This window comes from Borostomias antarcticus (assembly GCF_949987555.1).
Source record: "Borostomias antarcticus genome assembly, chromosome: 23".
NCBI classification, from domain to species: Eukaryota; Metazoa; Chordata; class Actinopteri; order Stomiiformes; family Stomiidae; genus Borostomias; species Borostomias antarcticus.
In genome coordinates, this window is record NC_140256.1 from 8625298 (window position 1) to 8644095 (window position 18798).

At 41.2% G+C, this 18798-nt stretch overlaps 5 protein-coding genes across 11 annotated transcripts; 3 read left to right on the forward strand and 2 right to left on the reverse strand.

Annotated features, from left to right (window-relative positions):
• Positions 1 to 116: 116 nt before the first annotated feature.
• On the forward strand, positions 117 to 1860 carry LOC311324483 (transmembrane protein 233; the record flags this gene model as incomplete). Its single annotated transcript, XM_084456946.1, has 2 exons — positions 117 to 302; positions 1720 to 1860. The coding sequence occupies 2 exons, from the start codon at positions 117 to 119 to the stop codon at positions 1858 to 1860; spliced, it is 327 nt and encodes a 108-aa protein (XP_084313072.1).
• Positions 1861 to 4304: 2444 nt separating this feature from the next.
• On the forward strand, positions 4305 to 9616 carry prkab1b (protein kinase, AMP-activated, beta 1 non-catalytic subunit, b). The gene is made up of 8 exons (XM_084456960.1): positions 4305 to 4371; positions 4723 to 4879; positions 5077 to 5246; positions 5989 to 6082; positions 6171 to 6285; positions 6543 to 6676; positions 9338 to 9406; positions 9533 to 9616. The coding sequence occupies exons 2-8, from the start codon at positions 4730 to 4732 to the stop codon at positions 9608 to 9610; spliced, it is 810 nt and encodes a 269-aa protein (XP_084313086.1). The 5' UTR covers positions 4305 to 4371; positions 4723 to 4729; the 3' UTR covers positions 9611 to 9616.
• LOC311324500 (phospholipase A2, minor isoenzyme-like) lies at positions 9421 to 11625 on the reverse strand. The gene is made up of 4 exons (XM_084456970.1): positions 11280 to 11625; positions 10709 to 10865; positions 10482 to 10609; positions 9421 to 10374 (listed from the first exon to the last, which is right to left on the reverse strand). Exons 1-4 carry the CDS (start codon positions 11311 to 11313, stop codon positions 10250 to 10252), a joined length of 444 nt encoding a protein of 147 aa, XP_084313096.1. The 5' UTR covers positions 11314 to 11625; the 3' UTR covers positions 9421 to 10249.
• Positions 11626 to 12908: 1283 nt separating this feature from the next.
• Positions 12909 to 16342, forward strand: LOC311324498 (phospholipase A2, minor isoenzyme-like). Its single transcript, XM_084456968.1, has 4 exons — positions 12909 to 13105; positions 13916 to 14066; positions 14379 to 14512; positions 16099 to 16342. The coding sequence occupies exons 1-4, from the start codon at positions 13057 to 13059 to the stop codon at positions 16215 to 16217; spliced, it is 453 nt and encodes a 150-aa protein (XP_084313094.1). The 5' UTR covers positions 12909 to 13056; the 3' UTR covers positions 16218 to 16342.
• On the reverse strand, positions 16339 to 18682 carry LOC311324497 (C-type lectin domain family 4 member E-like). 7 transcript variants are annotated; one of them, XM_084456964.1, is made up of 8 exons: positions 18537 to 18680; positions 17840 to 17913; positions 17671 to 17754; positions 17445 to 17531; positions 17175 to 17231; positions 16951 to 17090; positions 16750 to 16862; positions 16339 to 16648 (listed from the first exon to the last, which is right to left on the reverse strand). In XM_084456964.1, the coding sequence occupies exons 1-8, from the start codon at positions 18554 to 18556 to the stop codon at positions 16486 to 16488; spliced, it is 738 nt and encodes a 245-aa protein (XP_084313090.1). In that variant the 5' UTR covers positions 18557 to 18680; the 3' UTR covers positions 16339 to 16485. The 7 variants fall into 7 exon arrangements, with proteins under 7 accessions (XP_084313090.1, XP_084313092.1, XP_084313091.1 ...); XM_084456966.1 differs by lacking the exon at positions 17671 to 17754 and having other exon boundaries at positions 17175 to 17228; positions 18537 to 18682; XM_084456965.1 differs by lacking the exon at positions 17671 to 17754 and having other exon boundaries at positions 18537 to 18681.
• Positions 18683 to 18798: the final 116 nt, after the last annotated feature.

Below are 18798 nucleotides of genomic sequence, written 5' to 3' on the forward strand. Positions count from 1 at the left end.
CAGGCCACTCCTCTGTCAGTCACAGATCACACTCTCCAGACTTGCTCCGTTGACAGGCTTCTCAAACCTCGTACAATACCTCTTCTCTGAACAGTGTGACTTGTACATGTGGTCCGATGTCTCCTGGGACGCCACAGCAAGACGTGAAGACCAAGTGCTCGCTGCATGGGAGTGCTGACCAGCTTGGGAGCGGGGAGGCACAGGAAATCCCCCCATTGAGGAACTACCTCTGGCTCACCATGATCACCTGCTTCTGTCCAGCATGGCCCATCAATATAGTGGCTTTGGTCTTCTCTGTTCTGGTGAGTGTAATTCAGAGCTATTGTATTGCTGTTGTTTTTGCTTCATCATCATTGGATCAGGGTTCATCAGTGGAATCATAGTTTTATCTGTCATTAAGTGATGAGAGAAACGGTATTAACACATGGCTGTCATAGAATGTGTGAGGGGTTCAATTGCAATGCCCTGATTTATCACAGTCCATCTGATGGACAAGGCAAGTTAGGAGTGTTGGTCCAGGGTGTAGATGAATGTCTGTCAGGTTGACTGTGATTATTAAATCATGTCAATAGGCTGAAATTGGTTAGGAGGAAATACCTGGGCCATTCCCAATTCCTGTAACCTGCTGTCATAACGTGTCTACTGATATGATGCACCTCTCTCTGCATGAGCATGGGATGGCTAATGAGTGAGTCTGAGAAGCTTAGTCTCATGAGTAGCAAAAATAGCCTCTCCACCTTTGAGCTCGCTGTCGGTGTCACACAAACACACACACACACACACACACAAACATATGCCTGGTGCTCTGTTATGACATGAGCTGAGGACATAGGCCCCTATGGGCTCTCTGAGCAGCCAGTCATGTTTAGGCTGTCTATGTCACACCACACTCTTTAGAGACTTTAGAAGGACCATGTGGCTATACACTGCAGTATTGCAATGAGCAATACACTGACTGTTCTGTAGATAAAACTGTGCCAGAATGTTCCAGTTCAGTGTTCATGATGATATATAAATTGTTCACGTGGCAAACAAGTGATGTAAAACAGGATTCTCAGCCCCATTTAAGACTGCATTTGAGAGATTTTGGGTGGTAAAATGACTGGTGAGTTAGGAGTACCTCAGAGTTTGAAGGCGTTCCAGTGAGCAACTCTGTTGAGTCCTCACCCTACGTTACGAGCCAATGGCAGCTGTTGTACGTTTGGGGCTGTGAGAAACAGGATGAGCAGTGCCAGACTGAGTAATCCACCGCACTCTGACAAATCATCTTAATATAACGTGTAATATAAAGACCCCACAGAGACAGTGTGAGAAACAAAGATGCTTTCCATGAGAGCCTCTCTAGCCAAGCGCCCAGAAGGGAATCACATAAAAATGATTTAGCATCAGAGTTTCAGCTCGGCTCTTTCAACTGAGGAACCAGTCTGATATTGCATTCCCTCTCCCTAGCCCTCGTCAATAGTATTCCGATCTCTTTAACTGGTGTGGAATGGGGTCAGCTTTGTCACTGCGTCTCCCTCTGACTCTGGCTAAATATTGGATGCTGTATATATAGGCTTATAGGAGAGACACTCCTTGCCAAGTTGGTGCCAAGTTTCACCAAGTCATGAGTTCTAGAGGTCTATTGGTTGGTCATCGATTACTCATTCTAACACTTTAAAGGTGCGACAGTTTCTACTCTCTCTCCTTAACCCCTACCCTCCCCATGTTGGCCTGTAGTCCCAGAGCAGCTATGATGCAGAGGACTATGAGGGGTCTCAGCGGCTGGGTCATAAGGCCCTCCAAGTGGGGATCGCCTCCATCATCATTGGCGTCCTGATCATCACCATCTACTGCATTGTTCACTTTACCACGGTATGACCACTCACACCACAGCAGAGTACAGATTATATGTATTCAGTAATGGTTTGTTTCCTATTTCAGAGTTAAAGCAACAACTATGAATTTTAGAGCTAAGAACCATTTAATGCAATCAATTGTATTTGTGTTCAAATCCTCAGAGGGTGGTCTGACACCTGAATGGGGAGGAGAGGAGAGACATTCACATGGAGAGATCATCTCCATGAGAGTCAGAGGCTTTTCTCCTGAGGCACTTTTATGTTCACAACAAACATTCTTCAGACAACCATCAGCTGACAGGGCCTCAACCCTTTTTGGATTGATTTTTTAAAAAAGAAAAAAGAATTTACTATCTTTCATGGATGTTAACTTTGACACCCGTTCAGATAGATCGTCTTTACAGTGTTAAGTTGAGGCGTATGTACTATGCATTGAGGCTGTAAGTATTTTACAATGCAGTTTTCTGAATCTTTGACTTTTTCTACAATGTTGATTAATATTTACTGTTTGTACATAATGAAAATACAGTCTTATCCAAGTTGAAAGTGATTTATTCCCAAATTGGGTCTTGGGAGCAGACATTATTTTCTATGTATGTTTTGAATTGTACAATATATTAGTCTGAGGTTTGAATATAAATGTTGTGGTCGTCTGTGACCCTAACCAGAGTGATCAGTCAACCAGGTGAATATCACAGACTGAAACCATCAGTGAAAACCTGTATAGTTGTTAACACTAAATGGTAAGACACGATTCAAATGTGGACTACAAGATTTCTTAAGTTGCTGTTTGAAATGCTTGCGTGAAAGTCACACACATAAACACAAACACACACACACACACTAAACGGGGAAATGTATGCTACTCCAATTATTCAGAGGCACCGATGGATAAGATGGATAAGATATTTGGCGGTGGGCCTTCTCCACCCCCTCATGTCCCCTTCACCCACCGTTCCCACTTACCCTTCACACCCCTTGAAATCTGTTGAGTCTAGAGGATCTTGTATACTGATATGTAATCTTAGTACCATTAAAGGCTAAAAATAGGGGAGATATTCTCTGGGCCTCACAGGGCTGCACCAGTGGTTTTAATTTACCTAATGAGAAAGATAGTAAAAGTACATGCATGAAGATGGTGATAATTAATGTAATGGTGATTGTTGCTGTTGTTCTTATTCTTAATATCAACCTTTATTACGAGCAGTCTCAATTTCTGTTTTTGATGGTCAAGATGGACTAGCATGGGCTAAGCTGACTAATTTGTACCCATGCCTGTGTTAATAGGTGTGTATTCTACCTTTTGGGGGCTACTGTGGACTGGTGAGAGTGGTCCAGTTACGAGACAGTGAAAGTGGATAGCCGTGAGAATGCGTCAGAGAAATGACTAAAACAGATGACGCAGATCGCAGTTGGTGAGCTCCAACACCAACGCCAACAGCAAAGTTAAAAGTTGACCTCTCTGAACTATTCTTATGAGAGAATTGTCAGTCATGCTAAATGACTTAGAACTGAGCAGAGAGCTATTAAGTAATAAATATTGGGGTGGGGGGTTGAATATGTGTGGGTCCCTGCCACCATTACCAAAAGTTGTATCACTTTTTTTCCATATTAATTATTTATTTAAGAGATTGGACACACTTTATCACTCGGCCCTACGTTTTATTAGCAATGCTAATTCACTTACCCATCATTGCTCACTATACAAATTGGTGGGCTGGTCCTCTCTCTACACACGTAGACGGCTCCATTTTCTTCCTTCCTACCTTTGTAATTTGCTTTCTTTTACTGATGTTACCTATCAGACACGATCTGCAAGATGGATTCTTCTTAAAGTTCCCAGGGCCCTTACTGAGCTAGGCAAGTCTGCTTTTTCCTATTGTGCTCCGGAGGCTTGGAACACAATACAAAACTCGCTTCGCCTGGACACCTTGACCCTTGGAGAGTTTAAAACTCTCATTCATAATTCTGTAAAGGAGGAATGCAGATCTTCTTATAAGTAGGCTACGCTCTGCAGTGTTGACATTTTTATATTGTAGGCTAGATGATGTGTTTCAATAGGCCTGATCTGCTAACACTGATATTTTTCTAACTCTGATGTTTGTTCTTGTATGAATGATGAACCTTGTATGTTTACAGTGTTTTTATGATTGACTGGTGCCTTCTTGGCCAGGTCACCCTTGTAAAAGAGACCATGCGTCTCAATGGGTCTATCTGGTAAAATAAAGGCTAAATAAATTTTATGAGTATTCGGTCCTGTTAGATAACACCTTGAAACGTTATCTAACTACAAAATGTGTAGATTAGCCTAAACATTCCAACATTTATTTAGCTGCTGAGGCAAAATGGCGATAGGCATAACCATTTTGGAATTAGAAAGTTAATTAAGGGGACGTCGATTTCTTACCCGATGCCTCCGTAAAGAACAGGCTGGCGGAAGAGGTGTGCTCAGTGAGCACATTTTCAGGGGAAATGGCGAGAGGTGACACAGTGGGATAGTGTTCCAAACTTTTCAGTGAGACGTAAAACAAAGGTAAGGTAAAGAGAATCCGCGTGTTTACCCTATAGCATAGACCTTCTGGAGTCTGGACAGATATTTATTATCGATATTATATGTAGGCTAGCCTACCAGACGCTTTAAATCAGCAGAGCTTGCTTTAAACACGGAAACTATTCCCTACTGCACGATATCGCGCGACTTGCTATTGTTATTGAGGGTCCTCTGTTGAAACCAACCGGTTGAAACCTACGCTGTATTGTACTGTGAGTGAGATAGCCTACACAATTAAGCCTACACAATTAGCCGTAACATTTGTCTGGTTACCTTAGCCAGCATTCATGGCATGCTAGGCTACTGAATTGTTGATCAGTTGTGTTTTGTCAGTGTGACTATGGGGAACAGCAGCAGTGAGAGGGTCAGTGGAGGCCAGGGTGACAGGCCGTATCAGCGAGATGGACAAAGTGCCAAGGAGGGAGCGCGACCCAAGATTCTGATGGACAGCACTGAGGATGGTGATATTTTTCAGAGAGAGGATGCAAAGGTAGGCTAGACAGTACCAACACTTATGTCCACTTATTGCTTATTTGTTTGGTTTTTAAGATATTAAAATGTATTATAGCCTACATAAATAAAACGAATTCTTACATATAGTACATACTGCTATTATAAAATATATTCAAAGTGTGTTATTGTGCCTTGTGAGGTCCCTGATATAAGTGTATATCTGATCTGATCAAGGCTCCACAGGAGATCCAGGAGTTTCTGGCTTGGCAGAGGGACCTGGAGAGTGACAGTAAGAGCTTTGCTCAGGCAAGGCCCACTGTTTTCCGCTGGACTGGGGCTGGCAAGGAGATCTTTGTGTCTGGCTCATTTAACAACTGGGCCACCAAGATCCCACTCAATAAAAGGTATGAGGCAGGCAGATGTATCAGGCTGTTTACCTTGGACTGCTGTGTTACAGTTTTGAATGTCACACAAAATGTTTTTTTGTTTTTTTTACAGTTATTGTATTCAGGAACAATATTATAATCTAATATTAAGCTGAAATAGTAATACAACTTAATACATGCATACATACTAACAGTACAAGCAGCTACTACACTAATCCCCCCCTCACCCCAAAAAAAGAAGCAAAATAATATCGTCAAGACACAAAATAACAAAATACAAATAAAAACATTAACAAACAAAACAAAACTTGTGTCCGGGGGGGCCGACCCCTCCCACCTGTGTCTCTCTGAACCCCTCCCCTCCGGCAGGAGGCTGCGGTCCATCAGGACCAAAACCTCTTGGCACAAAAACATTTTTGTTTTTTTCCCAACTGCAACCGGCCTCATCAACAAGGCCCGTGTCCCCCTCTGTCTCTGCAGCATTATTTTGCACATTACCTTTGATTGTATTGTATATAGGAGTGTATTGCACATAGGATCATATTGTATTTGCCTCCTCACTATTGCATTTTGCGCTATTTTGCACTGTCCTATCTCTTCCTTCCTAGCTGGCCAGAATAAATATGATTCTGAAGTCTTAGTAAAGTGCTGTTTCAGAATTCATACTTATAACTTGTAGTTGCCTCCGCCTCCCTACCTCACACACCAAGTAGTTCCTTACAGAGTCAAAGTAGTTAATTACAGTCCTGCTGTGTCACAGTCAGAACAACTTTGCAGCCATTGTGGACCTGCCTGAGGGAGAACACCAGTACAAGTTCTGTGTGGACGGACAGTGGACCTTAGATCCAACAGCGGTGAGCAAGAAGCTTCCTCTACCATTCAATACCGTTCAATATATGATAGGGCTTCCATTAATGCCAACAATCATCTCATCCTCCCCAGGCAGTGCTGACAACCAAAACGGGAACCGTCAATAATGTAATCCAAGTGAAGAGCACTGACTTTGAAGTCTTTGATGCCCTCATGATAGATTCACAAGAGTGTGCAGACATGTCAGGTATGAACCATGCCACTTGGCTACAAAGGGGTTAGCTATTACTATTATGAATACATCGGAGCATTAATGCCCATTGAGTCCTTTTACATTTTTAATTCTGAGGACTAAATGGAGTGGACTGTTAAATCAGTCAGACGTTATTGAAAGTGATCATCATTGATTGTAAATTCAAGACCCTGTAGAATATTAATCCACCCTTTATCCTTGAATATGTTTGTGAGTACCTTTTGTATGCTGTGGTGGATCTGTCTCTTCAGACCTCTCCAGTTCTCCTCCAGGACCCTACCAGCAGGACGCATATATAACCAAGACAGAGGACAAGCTCAAGAGCCCCCCCATTCTGCCACCACACCTGCTGCAAGTGCTGCTCAACAAGGACACTGGCGTGTCGGTGAGTGTGATTACACAGATGGGATTTGGCTCTCAGAAATCCTGTTAACTGTTTCTCTCATTGGTTGAGCCTGGAGAAGTTGTACTACTGCTTCACTTCCCTACCTGCTCTACTCTTTTCCAAAGTTCCACTTACCAATCCCGTCTCCAAATTCACAAACAATCCAATTATTAAGCACTTGTTTAAGATTTGGGGACAATTTAGGAAGGCTTTTCATCTCAAAGATCCATCAACACTTGCCCCTGTTGTTGTAAACAGCATTTTGCATCTGGTCTGAGAAAGTTATACTCATACAAGGATCTCTATATTGATGGCACTTTTTCTTCTTTTGAACAAATAGTTCAAAAATGCCTGATTCCTAGGTCAAGCTTCTTTAGATATCTACAGATTGGTAGTTTTGTATCCTGACTATTCTTATATTTTGTAAAATGTCCCAGCCTCCCTCTCTGATAGACTCTCCTTTTGCCCTGAATCTTAACCTTAAAGGAGTAGTAAAGGGAAAATGCATGTTTAGCCCTGTCTTAAGGTTACTTATGATCATATACAATGATTCAGATCAAAACGTTGACAAAGCTAGCATTTTCGATAAAGTTGATAATTGCTCTACCACCGTTTTGGTCATACAATGGATGTTGTTGGGCATCTTGAAAAATCATTCAAAAACATGTTAAACTCTCGATTTCAAAGACAAGAACCTCACCGAGGGTGTCATTGGTGTTCGTTGGTGTTCTGAAATCAAATTTGCCGCAAAGTATGAATCCTGTAGGGTTTTATTGATCATTTTATGAAATCCATTGACTTGTATTGACGCGACCGTTGTAGATGTGTAGATCAATCCGCAGAGGGGATTCAGGAAGCGGAACTACTTACGGTAGCTATTGTTTATGTTAGCTAGGCTAGCTAGTTTGCTCACTGCTCATGCTACTCTTTCGCTCACAGACAAGGAAGCCTTAGGCTACAGTTCAGAAAACGCTTATCAAAATGGTTGATCTAGAAGATTAGGAATTTGATCGCGAGGAATTAGACTTTGACGGCAGCGCTTATCTTTTCGAGCCTGAATATAGTGAGGAGGAACTACAGCAAAGGGAAGAGATGGAGGCTCGCCGAACCGCAGAGCCAGAGACGGTCGATGAAGCTGTCGCTATACCACGAACCACGGGTGTTTGGTGGTGTGCTTGCAAACATTGCCGACAGATGCCCACCGAAGAGGAAAGTTTGTGCTGTACCGAGTGGGACCTGTTGCTAACAGCTGACATGGCAAACCTTTCGGTCCATGAGTCTGACTCCTTGCCTGTTGAAAGTGAGTCCTGCTTTTACCACTAGTATTTATGTCCGAGCGAATAAATCTACAGTTTTGATAATTTCATGCTGTAAGACCACTTATTACAATTCTATTTTTCTAAAGTTAGTCTTAGCAAAGGGATTATTATTATTATTATTATGCTTCAACACACACACGGGCGTACACACACACACACACAGCTGGCAATAAGAACTTACCTCTCGTTCGTCTTCTGTCGTTCCTCTATGTAAAGTCGGAACAGCATAATGTTTGAGGAAGACCCTTTTGGGAGATTTCTTCAAGAATAGCCTAGGCTTATAACATTTGTCCTCAAAATGCAAAGCGCATACACGGTGATCTAAGACCCGAAGAATATCCACGGGTGTGTTTACGTCCAAGTAAAGAGATTCTATCCACAACTTCAATCTTGCGGGATCGTTGTAGGGAAGTCTATGACAAGTTACAGATGAACGGATTTGACCACAATTGGCAACGGCACAATAGCGTGTCATTGTTGAGATCCCAAACAAATGCTTCGCACGAGCCTGTCTTGTTGTTGCGGCTAGCTTTTCAAGGAAAGAAGCTGAGCCAGAATCCACGGATGTCGCCTACCGCGAGATCAAGGCATTGCGCAAGATCGGAATCAATTAAAGCGGAAGTTTACACACGTATGTGCTGCAACTAAATCGTTCAATGCTAAATATTTTTAAAAAGCCTTTCCAGATGAACTAGAATATTACTTTATGGCGAATTATATGCCAGAACGCGAACTAACACCTAGGTGAGTTTCTTGTCTTTGAAATCGAGTTTAACATGTTTTTGAATAATTTTTTTGTTTGTACGACCAAAACGGTGGTAGAGCAATTATCAACTTTCTCGAAAATGCTAGCTTTGTCAACGTTTTGATCTGAATCATTGTATATGATCATGAGTAACCTTAAAACAGGGCTAAACATGCATTTTCCCTTTACTACTCCTTTAAGGGGACTATTGGCCTGATATATAGCATACTGACTAACCATTACTGTCCACTGGATTCGCTTAAGGCACAGTGGGAAGAGGATTTAGAATCTGGACTGGGACTAAATAATAATGAAACGGAACACTAATATGGTAATTAAGAAAAAAGGTAGGCGAGGGCTACGGCATTCAGGTACAGGTAAATACCTTGTAAAAGTGGTTGAAGGTGCTCATTAGACTTGATGGGGGGACAAATCCAGTAAGAGTTTGTAATAAAATCCAAGGCAACTCTTCATTCCAAATAAAAAGCCTTTAATACTGGGCTAGTTCATCACATTTTTTATCCATGCAAAACATTTGAAAATGCCAATAAAAATAAATTTCACACAAAAAAGTTAATGTTTTTCTCTGTTTAATAGTGTGACCCAGCCCTGCTTCCAGAACCCAACCATGTGATGCTCAACCACCTCTATGCCCTCTCCATCAAGGTAAATCACTTCTGCTTGCTCTGGTGTGATTGTGTTTATTTAATGCTGTCAGTATTCCATCTGTGCACATAGCAGAGTAATTCAGATAAATGTCTGATCACTCTGCTTATGTTTTTTAAATTTCAGGATGGGGTTATGGTTCTTAGTGCGACCCACCGCTACAAAAAGAAATATGTGACCACCCTTCTGTATAAACCAATATAATCCAGACATCCTCTTTTTTCAATTGTACTTCATTACAACTAATTGTGCTACTCTTGTGTAATTTAGCTTTTTATACCAATGATTAAACATTTACTCATATGAACAATCTGCTTGTTTCTGTTCACTAAAAACAAAGGTGGTTATTGTGGAATATTCATCAGAATATGTTAGATATTTTGTTCTTGGGTCAAAAAAAAATGTCTGTAAAGAGTTTATCAGCTCTTTTCAGGTATAGTCTTGGCAGCTGATGGAAAGAGAGACCTGAATGTGCCAAAACAACAAACACCATGCTGGTTTAATGGAAAACATCATTATATAATAGTGAGAAAACCCCAGCTGTTTACACACTCCTACTGCAGTGGAAGCAGCTAGCCACATTTGGCTAGTCATATAATCATCATAAGTATATTGGCACACGTATAAATAGTATTGAACTTTTTTTTTAACCTGTTAGATTAGACAGTGCACTTTTTATGATTTATCCCCACATAACCCCCCTTCAAAAAGACAAACTTTCTAAAAGACAGCAATGTGAATGCTCTGTTTTATTCACGTTTGGATGTGAACAAGAAATTCCTCTGTTGATGGTTAATGCTATATAGGGATGTTTCTGATGTGTCAAGGTTGTTTGAACCTTGATCAGCCAACACAGTGCACATCAGGGTCCATGTTCTTGTTCTCATGGTTGTAAGTAGCCTCGGCAAAGCAGTGGGAAGCCACACGGTCACACGAACAAACACAGGCCTGGCACACATCGTTGGAGGCTGCAGACAGGTTTTGGGAGGTCACAAGCATTGTAAGAAGTACGACACACACACACACACACACACACACGAGTGGGATATTTCAGTTCAATGTTTGAGAATGCTACCTGAGCAGGAGACCTGTCCATTTGTGCAGGAGAAGTCGTAAACCTTGAGGTAAGGGACATCAACTACAGGTATGCATTCTGGACTCGTCCTGCAGGTTCGATAGCAATGATCATGGACTTCACAGCACCTGAGGAAGATGTGTTGGAGAAACATCACAGTCAGCTCTGTTTATATTTAGATATGACAGATTTTATTGAACCTAGTCAAAGAAGTGTAATTTGATTACCTGTCCACCTCATCCAGGGGAGCCCCAGTGCCCCCTAACCCACACCAGCAGCCATAGTTGTTGTAGATGAGGGGGTTCACCTTTGGCTGGGTGCACCGGATCATTGCCACAAACTGCCACAAAGCCTTGGGCAGCACGGAAGCATTGGCCATGCAGGCTGTCAAAGGAAGGTTAGAGGCTAGGTCAGACTCCAGACTATGCGTAATCTCAGGAAGAATAAAGATTTATTCTGCTCCATCTCACAGGGCTAGTGATATCCAAAATGGGGGTCTAGCTTGGTTGCACCAAATACAACCAGGTTATCAGGCAAATGCAGCACACATCTTTATTATCTGTTGATAAAGATTTCTGTGTGGATCCATGCAGCATGTCCTCGCTATCAGATGAAAACCACATCTCCAAAATGGCTTCAGGCAAAAGTTTTCAGAATGTTGAAAAGAACATTCTATTTTCGATGTTTTTGAATATAAAACCACATATGATGAGCTAATTGGGCTATGTGGGAAATTGATTCATATCAATTCCTCTACTTGGTACTTCTTGGGCAAAGAAGTTTTGGTGTCAGTCTTACCGGTCAGCAGCAGCAGGAGGACAGTGAGTTTCATGGCGAAGGAAATAGGGGGAAAAGACTGCTCTTCCTGCTCTTATAGTGGATGTTGGCATAGTGGATGTTGGGAGGCACGAGTGCAAGAGATAAGGATGGGGGTTGTTGTTTTGGCGTACTGTTGATTGTTTGTGAAGCACTTCGTAACATTTGTTTAAAAAGGTGCTATATAAATAAAGTTAATTCTTATATTATTATTTGATCAGGAAAGTGAACATCTATTGCAGCTTTTCTTTTAGCTTATCTACAGTTCTTTTCTGGAGAAAACCTGGCTTATGGCTGTTGGGCATACATAGTCATTCTTTTGATAGTTCTGGACAAATTTCATTGCCTGGCCTCTGCACTTCCCTGTAGGTGGTGAGGTATGGCTTATCTGGACATGTACACATATTTGATTGAGTCGGCAGGTAGTTATTGACACTGATGGAACGTGCATATTAAGTAAACTGTCAAAAGGATGATGCTGTAAGCAATGGGAACTTCCTGTTTACGCAGCACTGCGTTGATGTTCAGTGGCGGCCATGTTAATTTGTGCCCACTGACTCTTAGGGAGCATGCATATTAAGTAGAATGTCAAAGGGATGATGCGTTAAGCAATTAGACCTCACTTCCTGTTTATGTGGCATTGCGTTGACCTTGAGAAGCGGCCATGTTAATTTGTGCCCCCTGACATTTGGGGAGCATGCATATTAAGTAGAATGTCAAAGGGATGATGTGTTGAGCAATTAGACCTCACTTGCTGTTTACACAGCTTTGCGTTGACGTTGAGTGGCGACCATGTTAAATTGTGCCCATTCACCCTTATGGAGTATGCATAATATGTAGAATGTCAAAAGGATGATGCGTTAAGCAATGAGACCTCACTTCCTGTTTACACGGCGTTGTGTTGACGTTGAGCAGCAGCCATGTTAATTTGTGCCCGATGACTCTTTACATAGGCCACATTCACATAGCAGATTTTCTCAAAGCGCTTGCACATTGCTTTTCATTGTTGTCTATGGAGCAGCAAACTCAGAGCCTTTCGGCGCGCTGCTCTGCCGAAGAAAGGTGTCTCACATTTTATCAGGGCCGGAAAGTTGAAAATATTTTAACCTTTCCGCAGAGAGCTGAGTCATACCATACAACAATTGCAAGGGTGCTGTGCATAATGCATTTAAATTGTACCTTACAACACAAAGATATAATTCCTAGTTATGTACATACAGTAGGTTTGAGAAATGTAATATCCTCTGTTGATCATGAGTTCTATTGAATGGTTGATGTTCAAATGTAGGTGTTTTAGATCTGTGTTACCAATCTTATAATTCTTCCTCAAACCTGCATTAGGGTTAAAATGTAGGCTATGGTTAGAATGCTGTAATCCTGTGTCTTATCAAGTGATAGCCAAATTTAACTTCCCTGATAACTTTCTCCAAAGAACACTTTCTAGAAAACAGCTGTGTACATGATAACACATGCACAAATTCCCACACATTTCTATGTCACATGAGTTATGTACTGTAAGGCTTTATTGTCTCACATGTAAATTTCAAATACATTTGACATGCTATTCAGTGCATCTTGATGACTGTATACACATCCAGGTGTCCATGTAATTGTGTGTCTACTGTATGCAGGTTTCAGTGCATATGAGGTCTGTCAGAGATATGGCACTACCACTTGTTTGTCAAAGGACCGCCTCCTAAGGCTATGAGTCAGTATAAATCATTTGCATCTTGGATCTTTCATTCTCTTCAAATCCAAAATGAAATTTGCTTGCACCTTTCTGGTCTTATTCATCTGTCTGCCAGTCTGTGAGTATATAATTCAATACACATGGTTGGGATGGTTCTAGTTTTACAGAAGCAATGAAACATATGATATGATACTGTATGATTGTATTTGCTAAAGAGGGTAGATTAGTAAAACCTTTCTCATTGGCTTAGTCATTGGTATGTTTTCATCTAAAAGGCCACTCTGGGTAGACTCGCCTGTTATTTATCTTGTCTTTCTAACCAGAAAACATGCCAATTATTAGTCTCGCATGAGTATAGGCAATTATGGGTTACAGTCTCAGGACACTATGCTTATGACTGCTTCTAGAGTTCAGACTGAGTTGGGAAAGAAGGCCTTTGTTTTCTGCACCATCTGCATGGAATAGTCTGTAAAATGAACGTTAACTTCAGGATCTAGTCACTCTAAATTAATTTAAAGGCATGATGAAATCAATAGAAACAGACTATTGATAATTGTAATTGTTTTAATTGAAATATGATTTTATGGATCCCCTGCACTTTTACTGTATGGCACCTTTGAGCTGATCTATTGTTTTTAATGTGAGAGTGTACTGTATGAAACGGTTTGTACTGCTGCTATTCTTGGCCAGGTCGCTCTTGAAAAAGAGATTTTAATGTCAATGGGTCTAAACCTGGTTAAATAAAGGTTAATGAAATCAAAATGATCACACTACACATATCCCGTTTATTGTAAAAGGACAGAACAGCCCCCCCCCCCCCCCACCCCCCCCATCATGCAATAGCCCAGAGAGTTTGACCTGATACGAAGGATAATTCAAAGTACTCTGAAATGTGCCCCTTGTGTTTTGGGGTTTGTGTTTTTCCCAGTACCGGCCTTCCCAAACCATTGGGCATTATGGCAGTTCAGAGCAATGATCGTCTGCACCAATCCTGACAGCTGGCCTATGCTGGACTACGCTGACTATGGCTGCTACTGTGGGAAGGGTGGATCTGGGACACCTGTTGATAAGCTTGACAGGTAAACCACAGAGGACCACAGTGGAAACAAGTCTGACTTTTCTGTGTTTTTTATCCTCATCTGTTAATGAAGGCCTTGCTGGGATTTCTGTTCTATGATTGTGGGTAGTGAAATTACTGTATGTGTTAACTTTCAAAAATAAATCAAAATCAAACAGTGAGGGAATAAGAGAGCTAGAGAACATTTTTTTCTGGGTTGAGTCTGAGTGTTGAGTGATCATGGAGGCGGGTGAACAGTAATACACAGCAGCCTGATCCGGTGTGCTGATGCAAGACTGGTTTGAAATGCAGTTACTACTTGTTTGTGTGTCAGATGCTGTCAGGTTCACGACCAATGCTACAGTGATGCCCTGCTGCATGATGAGTGCTGGCCCATCTTTGACAACCCTTACTTTGAAATATACAGCTACAAATGTGACAGGGCCAAAGAGACTGTTACCTGCCTTGGTGAGTGATTAACACCCTCTATGCAAAAGTCCTTTCACACTGTCCTTTCATCAATATCTAACTTTCACACTGCATGTTTTCTTTAATTTTTTTAACAGTATATCGTAATTTGTACATCGCACTGTATTTTGTTGCACAGTTTTTTTTTGTATTTTGTATTTCGTATTTGCACTGTTTTTGTACTGTTTTGCACTGTCATGTCTTTGCGCTGTCCTGTCCTGTCCTGTCCTGTCCTGCACCCTGTCGTATGTTGTCTGCACAGCGTATGCCTTAACCCTAGTCAAATTCCTACTGTGTGTGAACTATATACATGGCAATAAACAGGAATGTTAAACAAGGTAACGGCAGCATCCTCTTTTGGTTGTTCTTGGCCTTGCATCCATGGGATATTATTTTAGGCAACCTATCTGAGGGTGTCCAAATGACATGACAAAGGCAGTTGAAATTTGGAAATGTTTTTGCACAATCTGAAGGTAAACAAAAAAAGCTACAGTGCATCTGGAAAGTACTCACACCCCTTAACTTTTTCCACATTTTGTTATGTTAAAACCTTATTCCAAAATGGATTAAATTCATTTTTTCTCATCAATCTACATACAATGTTGAGGCACCTTTGGCAGTGATTATAACCTCAAGTCCTCTTGGGCATAACTCTACAAGCTTGGCACACCTGTATTTGGAGTATTTCTCCCATTCTTCTCTGCAGATCTTCTCAAGCTCTGTCAGGCTAGATGGGGAGCATCGCTGCACAGCTATTTTCAAGTCATGTGCCTTTTACTGAGGAGAGGCTTCTGTCTGGCCACTCTACCATAAAGGCCTGATTGGTGGAGTACTGTAGAGATGGTTGTCCTTCTGGAAGGTTTTCCCATCTCCACAGAGGAACGCTGGAGTTCTGTCAGTGACCATCGGGTTCATGGTCACCTCCCTGACCAAGGCCCTTCTCCCCCGATTACTCAGTTTGGTCAGACGGCCAGCTCTAGGAAGGGTCCTGGTGATTCCAAACTTCTTTCATTTAAGAATGATGGAGGCCACTGTGTTCTTCGGGACCATCAATGTAGCAGATTTTTTTTGTACCCTACCATCCTAGATGTCTCGGAGGTCTACGGACAATTTCCTCAACTTCATGTTTTGGTTTTGGCTCTCACATGCACTGTCAACTGTGGGTTATTACTACTTTACATACAGTACAGTAGATAGGTGTGTGCCTTTCCAAATGATGTCCAATCAATTACATTTACCACAGGTGGACTCCAATCAACTAATAACTGATCTAATCACTGCCAAAGGTGCCTCAACAAAGTACTGAGTAAAGGATCTGAATATTTATGTACATGTGATATTTCTGTTTTTTATTTTTAATACATTTGCAAAAATGTAAAAAAATAAAAATAAAATAAAAACTTTTCACTTTGTCATTATGGAGTATTGTGTGTAGATTGATGAGTTAAAAAATGCATTTAATCTATTTTGGAATTCAGCTGTAACATAAAATGTGGAAAAGTGTGAGTACTTTCTGGATGCACTGTAAAAACCATTGTGCCGTTATCCTGATCTTTCTGTCTCTCCTGATTTTCTCTGCCACTCAGGTGACAATGATCCCTGTGAGATGTTTATCTGTGAGTGTGACAGGAGGGCAGCATTGTGCTTTGCCAAAGCAGGGTGGAACCCTGAGCATTCGCACCTTCCCAGTGATCGCTGCCAGTAAACTGATCTACAGACACCCAGAAGACACATTACCAGAACATGATCTGAGACTCAAGCCCAGTGGTCCACCTCACTGTTGTTACTAATCAATTGTGTCCGTCTTGCAATAAAAAGCATCATCACATTTCTAGCTGTTTTATTGTTCTGTTTTCAAAACATTTTTCATTGTTAAGCAGGAATCCTACTACAAGCTATAAGCTGTTTTTTGCCTCTTTGCTAAACCCAGTGACTGTCGTGTTTGGGAGTCCATCTCGGTTTCATAAAGGTTTTCATTTTCCTGTTGCCTCACAAATGTACCGGAATTCTAGAGTACAGTCTGAATCATTCAAAAGCTTGAGGTTAGGGTTTCCAGATTTAGGGGGATGAAGCTGCCCACAGTCCTCTCCATTCTCACGGTAGTCCCAGTTGTCTGGCTGTCCTATATCCCAGAGGCTGAACACAGAGGAAAGAGTATTGCAGTTATTAAGTTGACTGACATTTTTTTATATTTCATAATGTTTAACACTCGTGATCAAAACAACAAATTTCCATACTTTGGAGTATTGAAGTTAGTTCCATCTATCCAAATCCATTGCCCCTCCTGTTCTCTCTCAACAAGTCCAATCCAGAAGTGGTGCATGTATTTCGTAATTCTTGAAATGTACTTCTAAACAGCAGCAAAAAAAATAAGCATTCTTAACATCAAACAAAGTTGCTCATCTGAGACCCATACTACCTCTCCTGCTTGATCTTACCAGCTCCTCCACAGTGTTAATAATGGCCAAGTGTGACCCGTGGCTGAGGCACAGCTTTTCTGCTTCGGTCCAGTTTGCCTCTGAGGGGGACAACAGATAGCAGCTACTCTGGAAATGTACCCAGTCTTCATCACAGGTGCCTGGAGATAGATGGGGTCAGACTGGGGGAAAGTAAGCACAAGGGATGGCAATAAGCAGTAGTTTATACTGTACCTGTCAATTACCTTTCTCTGGTTCTGCAAAATCTTCAAAATTGAAATCGACAGCAGCACTGGACCCTGCTGAAAGGATGAAGGACGGTTGTGAATACAGAGGAGACGGATAAAGAAGCATTATTAATGTGGTCTTTTTTACTTAATGTACAGTTACATCTTCATTACCAGCAGTGATGGTAATTTTAATTATCAATGTATGTTTTTAAAGACGTTTGGTTTCCTAGAGTTCAGTTCATGTAGTCAATCAGTAATAACGGAGTATCCAAATCCTGTTATTACCTGGTTTGGCTTGTGCACTCAGTACAGACTTGTCAAGTGTCTCAAGGGAAAGCTTGACATCAATCAAATCCTGGTTTAACTGAGAGACTTAAGATAGTGTGGACAGATTTTGGAAAGAAAGTTACAGGAGTTAAGAAATAACATTGGCATCAAGAGTATGAAGATAAACAAAGGTACTGTATCTGGTTTGGTGATCCACTATCAATGAGAACATTGTTGTCCTTACATTTAAGTCCAGTAATCAGTAGTAGTATTAACAGGAGGAGTACCAAGACACCATAAAGCAGATACACCACTTTGAGCTGCATACCTAAGAGAATACACACAAAACAACAGCACATGAAATGTATGGTGTGGGTGAGACATGAAATGGGTAAGACCTCAGATAGACTTACCCTTTTGTGGGATAAGTTGCTGTCCACCCTCATTGTCAGCGGTTCTGAATTGATCATAGTGAGTGGATTCCATCCTGGAAGGGAGATATTAATTTGAAAGAGCTACTTGGTAACTCAAGACAAAATGTTCACAATCCATCTTGTCCATTGCAATCAGGCTAAGTGAAAAGCTGATAATTCATAATATATTGAAATGTCCTAGTGTTTAACAGCAAATACTGGTAGCAGCAAAATGATTGAACAACTGTTCCAAGGTCTAGGATGTTAAATATTAACCTCTCAATCAAAACCAAAGCCAATAGCCAAAGGTCATATAAACTAGAGAAATGTAGATGTGTAGAAATTGAGTTATTCTGAATTCCCCCTCCGGGGATTATGAAAATTACTGTTTATCTTATCTTATTTAAACCAAATGCTGAAAACTTTGTTGTAACTGTATCCATTTAGATCAGGTACATTTTTTGATCTGTTTGATCTGACTAAATCTGATTTTATCAGTGAGTGTTGATTGAGATAAGAGAAGAACCTATGAGTGTACCGTAGCCTCGTACATCATAACATGATACATAATTGGATAAAAATCATGATCACCAAACAAATCAACAACAATCCCCATATCAACAAATTCTGACATCCCATGTTTCTTTCTTTAAATGCCAACTTTCCCCCTGGGAGGATCAATAAAGTATAGGCCTACCTTTGAATCGCTCTGTCCATTTGTTATATTTGCAGTCTGCCTGGTTTCAAGCTGGATTTTGTCTAACAAGACCTCCCACTAAGATCTAGGCCTACATGTGAATACAAACACGAGTAACTGGCAAGACAAACAAGGACGTAGGCTACAAATCTCAATAGTACACTGGGCATCATAGGGAAACACAACAGTATTGTGTGAGCACTGCAAAGTGCCAGGAACCGTGGAGCATGTGCTGATTGTAGGAAGTACATATTGGAGAGAA

Excerpts from the sequence above, each read along its gene's own strand:
- prkab1b (XM_084456960.1), top strand. The coding sequence starts at position 4,730 with ATGGGGAACAGCAGCAGTGAGAGGGTCAGTGGAGGCCAGGGTGACAGG. Across the intron at positions 5,247-5,988 it reads AAGATCCCACTCAATAAAAG|TCAGAACAACTTTGCAGCCA; the intron begins GTATGAGGCAGG and ends GCTGTGTCACAG. Across the intron at positions 6,083-6,170 it reads GGACCTTAGATCCAACAGCG|GCAGTGCTGACAACCAAAAC; the intron begins GTGAGCAAGAAG and ends CATCCTCCCCAG.
- LOC311324500 (XM_084456970.1), bottom strand. The coding sequence starts at position 11,313 with ATGAAACTCACTGTCCTCCTGCTGCTGCTGACCG. Across the intron at positions 10,866-11,279 it reads CCTCCTGCTGCTGCTGACCG|CCTGCATGGCCAATGCTTCC; the intron begins GTAAGACTGACA and ends TTCCTTTGACAG. Across the intron at positions 10,610-10,708 it reads CCCCTGGATGAGGTGGACAG|GTGCTGTGAAGTCCATGATC; the intron begins GTAATCAAATTA and ends CATCTTCCTCAG.
- LOC311324498 (XM_084456968.1), top strand. The coding sequence starts at position 13,057 with ATGAAATTTGCTTGCACCTTTCTGGTCTTATTCATCTGTCTGCCAGTC. Across the intron at positions 13,106-13,915 it reads ATTCATCTGTCTGCCAGTCT|TACCGGCCTTCCCAAACCAT; the intron begins GTGAGTATATAA and ends TGTTTTTCCCAG. Across the intron at positions 14,067-14,378 it reads CCTGTTGATAAGCTTGACAG|ATGCTGTCAGGTTCACGACC; the intron begins GTAAACCACAGA and ends TTTGTGTGTCAG.
- LOC311324497 (XM_084456961.1), bottom strand. The coding sequence starts at position 17,896 with ATGATCAATTCAGAACCGCTGACAATGAGGGTGGACAGCAACTTATCC. Across the intron at positions 17,232-17,444 it reads GAGTGCACAAGCCAAACCAG|CAGGGTCCAGTGCTGCTGTC; the intron begins GTAATAACAGGA and ends TCATCCTTTCAG. Across the intron at positions 17,091-17,174 it reads TTTTGCAGAACCAGAGAAAG|GCACCTGTGATGAAGACTGG; the intron begins GTAATTGACAGG and ends ATCTATCTCCAG.